Raw genomic sequence first — 9585 nt, 5'->3', positions numbered from 1 at the left:
TTTGAAACGAAGAGGAAGTAGTAGCGGATGCAATATAGGTCGAGACATTTAAACGGGCCCTCTGGCCACAAGTTTCACTGATTTATTGCATAGAGCTGTGGCTGAAACCGTACGAACCTTCTTGGCCACCAGGACCATTCCCTAGTTTTCAGATCGATTTACCGTCTTTTTCCTCCTACTTAGTATCGTTTCTTGAAGCCTCAATGTGGAGAGAAACAGGGCCTTCTACGGATCAGTTTTGCAGCAACCCTTGAACCTCACTCTCACCCTCGTGTTTTTGAATTGAAAGCCGCCATCCATTCAGATTTTCGTTTGGATACCGAAATTCTCCTTTCAGAAGCGACCACCCCCTTGAAGTTGGTGAACCTCACTAACCTCGGTCTCTCCTTTGATAACTGGGTCCTCTCTACATCCGCACTTCTGTAAATTCTTTCATCCACAGTCTCTAATCCTTTACTACTTTTCTTCAGCAGAGAATCCATCTATGTCATTGCAAGTTGAGGTGTGTATCTGGGGTTACTAAACGTGGAATATTCGTGGGGTTGTTATAGCACTAGCTGGAGTGAAGCAATAAACTTGATTAGGGGGTTGTCGGTGCGTCTGTCAATTGTTGCGGCTCTGCGCAGCCAACGCAATGGGAATCAGGTATACTGATGCCGCAAGAAGTTGATGTGACGAATGCCTGATATCAACAGCGATGATGTATCCCGCGGGTTTCGATGGGATTTTACTCATCGTATCCTCTGTTCGACGAGCTGCAATAGAAGGGGTAGGAGTGAGGGGTCGATGCAGCTCTGTAGGGGGTGCATTTTTTAAGAACGCCTTCCCAAAAGTCAAATCCACTCAACTGAATTGATGACCGTGAAGGTATTCATAAGGAGTTTTTCGTTGGATCTCCCTGTATATTATTCTCCGGCTGCTTGTCTGAATCATTATTGGAGGGGTGAATCTCCTGGGCTGTAATAAAGCTTTAGGGATTGTAAATGACTATGATAATAACATATACGAGAGAAAAACCCACTATCAAACCTAGTAAATGTTATTATCCTCATGAAAGGGACTTCCCTCACCTATTATAGTCTTTCAAACAATCAATCTGGTTACAACATGGTTTTGTGCAACCAGTTATCCATCTCAAACCGAGACAAACGCATTTCATATCATGTGTGATTCCAGATGGGGTAAAAACACCGATATGGTGGTGAACAGACATGCTTGAAACGCGTGCCACCGAAAGTAAAAAAGATGACAAATCGGCTGTTCGAGTAGATTGCGGATAACCAATCATCTCGAATACAGTTGGTGCTGCGCTACTTAAATGCAGTCAGTAGGCGGCTGGGAGTTTGCATGCCAAGTTGTGTCAAGGCTGAATCAATTCAGGGGAGCAGTCTAGTACTTAGTCGAGGTAGACTTAAGTGAGTTTCGTGCAATTCCTTATTAAGTAATTGTCATTTAGAACTATTTACTTAGTATGATTTTGACCAACCACGTAAGGAGGCAACGTTGACACTAATAAGAGGGTGTGGCTCGCAAAGCGATCGTAAATCAGCTACCAGGGGATGAAAAAATAAGCTAATTAAGAGAACTGCATCTTCAAAGCAATCCCCAAGCTGTGAGCTCGATTGGGGTATAAGAGGAATTATGCTCTCTTAGTGACAGCGACTACTGCAAGTACTCGCAAGAGTTTTATTGTGTGCGCACACCCGAATGCCAATTGGTTTCACAGAAGCGATTAATAGAGGAGGCGAAGTGGGAGATTTAATAAGACAACCCATAAAAGGCGTCTTTTGCAAAGATGGGCGACACCAAATGCTTTGGCACTTGCCAGAAGCATTTATCCTCAACAGAAATCGTAAAACTTGGAATGTTTTTCAGTAAACGACACCAACTGAAAGAGAAAAATAGCTAAATTCATAAAGTGCTATGAAATTTGTCTCATTTTTTGCGTAAATGACCAATTACTAGCTTTCTAATAATAAAAGTCGAACATTTGTCTCAGAGTATCCAGAAAACCCCTCAAAATTACTGGAGCCAGTTCTTCTATTCTCACGGCACCTGATTGCTGACAGCTGTTAAGAAGAGATCTAGAGTGAGGAAAAGATGGGATAAAACCACGAAGTGGGGGCCCTTGGAGTGCAATTTAGAAGAGCCGACTTTCAAATCCGATTTCAGTTAGCAGTTTGAGTCTCAAAAGGGCTTATCCGACCATTCTTGTCTAGTTGGTTGAAGTGAACACCCACCAATAGTAGCTGACCTAATGAATACCTCGGATAGTTACAGTCAGAATTGCAACCACCAAATGGACAATTGGACTTTGAAGTAAGCGCTCAATTTTGGACTGCGTTCGATTCCTAAATCCAAGAAATTTATTTTACTGAAGGGGACTCACAGGTAAGTGGTGATATGGCTCATTTTCACACCTCTTTTGTAAAGGGTGTAATTGTAGCACCCCGAGTCTTCCAAAAGGAACTGGGGCTACCGGCAAGGTCTGGAGGCCAGGTACCCTGGCGGAGCCCCCAAGTGGCCCGTTATTATAACCAAGTGTTATAAAAACAATCAACGCATTACATAGCCCCCTTCTATTTTGAGTGTCATCCCCGCTGCCTTCTTTGGTCAGACTCAGGCGTCAGCCATCACAATGGAAAACGCCCACGAGCCATCTGCCCCGGTCATCGAATTTGCGTACAACTGAAAAGATATCTGACTGCGACGTCACTGACCTTTCTTGGCAATCCCACTGGTTGTGGAGTTTTGTCTTGTTAGGGAACTGGACGCGGGGTTGGAAATGTGCCGCCCATGTCCATGTCCATCTTCAGTCATAAGAATACCAGCATGAAAGCTGTTGTTTAAAAAAAAATAGGGTTCAAAATAGCTTCGTAGGGGTTGGATTCCTCTTCTATTCCTCCTTACCACTTTGTTTTCACTTCAATGCTGCCCGGTCATATTAGTCTACCTGGGTTCTATCCAGAGAGTAGGAAGGTGGAGGAGAGATTGGGTCTCAGCTTAATTGATATCTTCATACAGGTACCGTCGACAGCTCCCTTACCAACTCTTCCAGATGGTTTACGGCCACGGCTAGTGTCGCTTCAGTTGTGAATAGCACTCCTATAGAATACGAGAGTGGAGCAGTTGCCAAAGGTATGCGTCATTTTTGGACCATCTTTTGAGGGTTGTCACATATTCCCCTCTATCCGCAGCATTGGATCCGCCTCCATCAGGTTAAGGTTCAGCATTCAACAATGGAAATCGGAACGGTTGTCCTTTATGACCTGTTTCGTTTACCTCTGCCAACATTGTAACGCCCTGAGACTTCCAGAAAGGATTGGAACTAATGGCAAGACCTGGATACCAGGCCGCCCGGTGAAGGCACCATGACGGATGCGCTAATTGGCACGATACCAACACCGAGAGCTAAACAAACAATTAACGTGTTACAGTAATCAAGGCTTGAGGTGAAAGCCTCTTGTCTTATGTCCTCTTGTTTAATTTATACAATGGAATCCATCCAACTTTACCTTACCGATTTGTTTTATATTGTGAACCTAATTTGAGGTGGATCCACTTTCACTGCAGGTGCTTCAACACCACCGACATTGTCAGTAGCACAATACGACGTCGTGATCATAGTTTAAAGCTTCCAACCTGATCCAACTCTAGGAATAACTTTTTACATCGAAGCGAGACCTTTCAAATGATCGGATCGAAGTATTGTGTCACGGCAATACCCAGTCAAGTATTTCAGTGGCAATCCAGGCTTTCCGCACTTTGCAGTTTGCTTTCAGGCGGTAATTCTTATTTGGAGGCTCCTTTCACTAGAATGCTAATCACAGATCAAAACGGAACAGTGATGATGAATGTCGAGTTTTGCTTCAGCTTGAATAAATCGAAGATATCATACAGAATAACTTGGTGAATGGCGCGATAGAATAATGCGCTACTCAGCCGAGAGCGTGTCAGGGAGGGATCCGTCCACGTAGGGAGATGATTAAACCGCAGGAAATGACTAATTCTTCCTATAAATATTTAGTTTTGGACTGCTGATCATTCGGTCTGGACACCTGCGATCGGCGAATATGATCCATTCTGACACTCACTGATTGGACTTTTGTGGCGGAGTCTGGAAACACATAGGAGTTGAGGTGGCTGGAATAACCGCCTAAATCTAAGCTCTGTTCTGTAGAACTCCATCACTGTGATAGTAGACATGGGACACTTTGCTTGGAGGGGGGAGGTGTTGGATAACGTCAACTTGACTATGAAAAGGGAAATTGACTTCCCTCGAATAATATGGACTTCCAGACTAGGCAGAACCAGTGAGCTTTCAAAGGCGAGTTTGTGGAAGAAAAGGACACATTTCATGGTGAAAGCTGCATTTAGCTTTCCACATAGGCCTGAGATTTAACTGATACAAAGAAGACTTCGATGGCGAAGAGATTTGTCAACAGGAACGAACTGCCACAGAACAGCCTGCTGCGAGTCCAAAGCGGAAAGCTGCCCCGCAACTCAACAGGAGATACCTGCCCAAACTTGTAAAAGTTTGCAGACGACCGCATCGCACTCGACACTCCCGCAGAAATGAGTTGCACAACAGTTTAGGTGTTGTTAAGCCGTCCAAGGCCAGGCGTTCCAAGAGGCTGGCCAAGTGTCGACAGGAATTTCTGCTGTGGTAGTGGACCACCAGCCCTTGCGCACGCACCTAGTCACCCAAAGTAGTGGCGTCTTGACGAGACTAACCACCAGTACTCGTAATGGAAGCAGTACGCCACGGTATCATGGCCTTTTCGCCATGTGCCCGAGAGGCCAGAACCTCCGGCCTAGATTGAACGACCCCCACGACAGCCGTGAAGGCACAACCCCATTAAGGCACAAGAGTGACAGCACAATTGCGAGAAGAATTATCAACATTGAAGTGTGATTTGGAACTGAATTAAACATCTCTCGACTTCGGCGGATGGACACTTTTCTCCATCATGACCATCCACCAGAGAACGGGTAGACCAAGGAATCGCTGTTAATCCAGCAGTCCTCACTAAATCTGGACGAATCCGAGAGGAGCAGGACCCAGAGAAAGGCATCAAAAAGTCCCAAGCAGATGGTGCTGGAGAATCAAAATTATTAGTAGTATAAAGACCACGCAAAAGGGGAGGAAAAGAATAGACACTCATTGGCGAAGCACACAGGAGGGCAGTTCATCAAGAGGAGTCAAAGGGGCTTTGACAGGAAAATAGGGAAGCCGTCACAAACACATCCTTAAACCAAGACTAAAGTGGATAAGGCCAGGTTAAACCGCATGATACAATGACACTGGTGATAAATTAGTGACAACACACGAAGGCAGAGAAAAGAAAAACATGGGCGGAATGAGAAGAGGTCAAGCCAGATCAGGTCAGAGGAACAGCAACAAGACAAGAGAAGAAGCGATGAAGCAGGAGAAGTGTGGGAAGTAGGAGTATCCCAGAGACTAAGCATATCACACAGTGGCAGTGGGAGTAGTATTACTGCTCATCGTCCAGATTTGCCTTCACCTTACTGAAGTCGAATTTCTCACTCATGATCCGCTCGTAGATGTCGAGAACGTCATCGCAGGTGGTCTCAAAGTGCGTAGTAGCGTCATAGCTCGAAGAGACGAAAATCTAAAAGGATTGAGCGAACTGGTATGCAAAATACCGTCCTTTTTTGTTACACATTCGAGCATTTAAACCTCATGTAAAGCGGTACGGTTTTGCAAGAGCCTACCGTTACCCACACCAAAATTTCCATTCGATGTAAGACGCTGCGCTCAAATAAGCATTTAATGGCAAACCATGTGAAATCTTCTCTCTTGTTTTAGTTCATCTATAGTGCCTATTTGGGATGGTCATGCATTGCTCTTACTGTGCGGCCACAGGCATACTTTTTTGAATTCGCTGTTATAACGGACAGTACAAACAATCCAAAATAGCCGCGGCGTTTGACACAAAGGTTCTGCCCCGAAATGGAAAGTACTTATCCGCTGTAGGAACCAAAGACTACTGAGGTGCACAATCCTAACCCACCGACGTAGTCGATTGAGCTTTTACGTCATGCGCATGTGCACACACAAAACTTAATATAATGCATGCCGGCTTTGGAGCTTTCATGCTACACGCTTGCAGCAACCTGCAGACACACCACAAACACTTTGCAAATGATGTCAAATCCTCTCCAGGATGAGCATTTGTCGTGATAGTTCTTACAAAGTGCTTTAAAGCTGCTCGACTAGACTGGCAGGTCCTAAGACAGTGGAGCCCTATACATCAACGACACAACTCGGATGAGCCACTTTTTCTCCAGGCGCTGATTACTGACACCTGTATAGAAGTGAATCAAGCACTCCCCTGAGAACACACAAGAAAACCAAGTATAAGTAAACAAAGCTGAACAAAAAACTGCTCAATTTACTTATGCGAACGCAAAGCTACGTTTTCAAATAAGGGAGAAGGTAATCCCCATGATGCACCGCTCCAAAAGTAGTTCACGAAAAAAGACGAACGTAGGCCTTGAAAGGCGTTTGCAATTGCCTCTGAAACACTACTTAGTAGTACATTCCGAAGGCATGAAATAATGCCGTTTTTCCGGTACAGGTGAGGCTTCTTCAACCCAAGCAATATCAAAATTTGATGGTAAACTTGATGAGCAAAGCGAAATGAGGTGGAGTATTTTCCATCGGAAATGCCACCCCTCACATTTTACTTCAGGAGATTAGAGCTTTAAGCTCCTTGATAATACAAAGGTAAACTTTGGTGGAATATTTTCTAAAAAAAGGTACAATATTTCTTCCCTTTGCAACATCGACATCGGAGTTTTTATCATTCGCACATTAAGGACAGGATGCAATAAAAACAGACACCTCACGCTACAAACAAATGAAATCGGAATCCAGTAATAAAACAATAATTCAAATCCGAACAATAAAAGAAATTGACGGAAGTTAACACAGATTCCATATCGTCAGAACCGACTACAACACACGTTTTGGTTTGCTTGCAGTTCAGTTGGGTTGTCTCTCACGAGAGAGAAGAACCCGAACCAGACTACGCAGGATATGAATAATGCGTGAGATTGGAGAAGACTTACGTTATTCGCCTTGCCGTCGTTAATGGGCTCGTAGAGGTTGGAGACAGAGACGAAACAGTCCATCATGTGACCTAGGAGACGAATACCGGGGACCAACTCACGCTCCGGCTGTTGGGTCTCCACAGTGGTAGCAACGAGGGCGATGAAGAAGGGCTTTGCTGCCACGTTGTGGTCGTGCGACACGCAGGAGATGTAGATGTCTAGCACAACCGAAGGGAAAACAAACAAGCAATCAAGTGCCCCAAAATAAGGCGACTTTAAGGAGAATGGTTTGGTAACTGGTACCGTACTCATTCAAGTGACTTAAAAGAAGTAGAGACAAGGATGGCGAGCCCAACACATACAAAACGCGGCTGAGGCAGTTTAACAGGTCACTCCATCAATAAATGCAAATAGCAGCTTGGAAATGCCCTTAACTAACCAAGTTTCATGCTTCAGGTCATTTTTTAAACAAGTACAGCTAAATTACTTCAACAAGGAGAGATGTGAATATTCGACTGCTGAATAATAAGTGGATGGCGTTTCAAGAATCTAGAATGCTAATTTCACAAAGGCAATTCGGAAGCAGCACCAAGGGAGTGGCCTATCAAAGCAATGTAAGGCTCCGTAGACGTCTACAGAGAGAAAAAACTTAATTTGCATAAGATTCCACGCTAGGATCATTGTGCCCCTCCGATTCAATCAACGCAGTCGTACAAAAGGGCACTTCATTGGTAAGTCATACAGGCTGTATAAATAAGCCAAGGTAAACGCCTTTTAAATTAACATAGAATTCAGACCGCCTAATGTTTTAAAGTGACAGAAAGATGCAAAACTGCTGCAGTGTGATCGAATGTACCCATTGGGCGGAAAACAGGACAGCTTTGAAACAACCTGCATTGAGAATGGTGATTATGCATTTACCTAGGCAAGTTAAGGAGCTACACACTCAACAAGCCAAAATAAACCTCAACCTATGCAATTCTACTGGTCATTTCACCAGAGTAACGATTTACAAACAATATTCATCCCCAACCAATAGAGTAATAAATGACCGCTAGTAGAAGGAGAATCGAAGCCGTTCCATAACCTCCAAATGCCCATTTGGTAAAAGAAGCAAATTCCGATTGATAGAGCAACAATTATCTAAAGAACGCAAAAAATTTTAGTAGAGGATAGTTGTGTTTTTAGCAAACTCACAAAGGCCTAATCTACGCACGCTCACAGATCACCCCATCGGTGCGCGTTGGAATGCCAGTTTACAAACGACTCCAAAAGGTCAAAAACTGATAAAGCATTTGGGGGGTGCATGTAAAGACGTAGGCAAGATAGATAATCAATAATGCACCGCCGGTTCCACACAAGCTTGTTCCGTGGCTAGTTCCAACGCCTAAGGTAGGACTCTAACAAAGCAGTCAAGGAAATAAAAGTTCAGCGACGGCTTTTTACGAAGGATAGTGTACTTTGGTGAGATTCGATGAGATCTGAGTCAAACAAATTCATAAAACTACCATAAATTCTGCTTAATGCATGCTGTTTTGCGTAGGCTGCATACCATTTTAATCAGCAAAACCGGTTTGGGAAATAATTTTATATAATTTTAAAGAATAAAAATGTTAGTTTCGTGCACTCTTTGCTTCTAAAAGATGGGACGAAGGGTTTTTTTTTCTAAAAAACGAATATGTAAGAGAATGAGCATAGGAATGTCTTCGCACACAGTAAGGTCGCATTAAGGAATAGCTCCACTGTCAATACTTGGCACCAGTGCAAAGAAGTTTATTTACCCATTAAATGCACAAAAGAGGAAAAGCATCAGAAAAATTTCTAAATGACCCAGACCTTTAAACTAGAACGACAATCTTATTAAACGTGACAAAGTCGCAATTTAAAATTGTTTTGAAGAGGGGGATGAGATATGAAATCCAAACGGCACTACATTTATTTAAAAAATTAGGCCTTATCGTATCTAAATACGTAGGACGAAATCGCATTAAAACACACAAAACTGACATTTTTTTTTTCAGTTGAACGACCAACCACGGGTTTAAAACTACAGGACTGCCTGGTAAGGCCAGTGAATAACTGACACGTAAGCAAACATCAAACAGTGCTATGTGGTCTGTAAACATAAAACTCACGAGCCCGATTTCGCAAAGGGTAAAAATGCAACTCACCATGCTTTCGACCAACTTGGTTCTGGGGAATAATAATCTGGCACGAAGTACTGCCATTTGTGCCATCGATAGGATGATCCAGAATGCAGATGGCACGCACAACCTGTAACGTGAACATAGAAGAGGATCGAATGAATAGATAGTGCGAAAAATTGGGAGAAAAAATATAGGGGTAACTACGCTTCTAGTTTAGCAACATATGATTTAAAAAGACTTAATGATTGTATGAAAAAAAAAAGGTTTTTAATGCAAAGACTAAAACAATACTACGGGAGTCATCAGAAATAACAGAAGACATAAAACGCATTCCTCTTGAGAGTCATTCGAGTCAAGATTG

At 43.4% G+C, this 9585-nt stretch overlaps 2 protein-coding genes across 2 annotated transcripts in view; one reads left to right on the top strand and one right to left on the bottom strand. All coding sequences in view use genetic code 11, as the record gives it.

The window, feature by feature from the left end:
* EGR_07504 (hypothetical protein) overlaps positions 1–426 on the top strand; it is a gene marked incomplete at both ends in the record, with an annotated part of 2158 nt that extends 1732 nt beyond the window's left edge. Inside the window, one exon of the mRNA XM_024496753.1 lies at positions 184–426. Coding sequence (XP_024348824.1) covers positions 184–426 — 243 coding nt within the window. The remainder of the gene's footprint in view (positions 1–183) is intronic.
* A 5069-nt stretch (positions 427–5495) lies between these two features.
* The window catches only part of EGR_07503 (Rab GDP dissociation inhibitor alpha), a gene marked incomplete at both ends in the record, with an annotated part of 5498 nt that continues 1408 nt past the window's right edge, over positions 5496–9585 (bottom strand). The window contains 3 exons of the mRNA XM_024496752.1: positions 5496–5633; positions 7096–7295; positions 9249–9351. Coding sequence (XP_024348823.1) covers positions 5496–5633; positions 7096–7295; positions 9249–9351 — 441 coding nt within the window. The remainder of the gene's footprint in view (positions 5634–7095; positions 7296–9248; positions 9352–9585) is intronic.

This window comes from Echinococcus granulosus (assembly GCF_000524195.1).
Source record: "Echinococcus granulosus chromosome Unknown EG_S00079, whole genome shotgun sequence".
NCBI classification, from domain to species: Eukaryota; Metazoa; Platyhelminthes; class Cestoda; order Cyclophyllidea; family Taeniidae; genus Echinococcus; species Echinococcus granulosus.
This window is presented reverse-complemented; position numbering and strand designations above follow the sequence as displayed.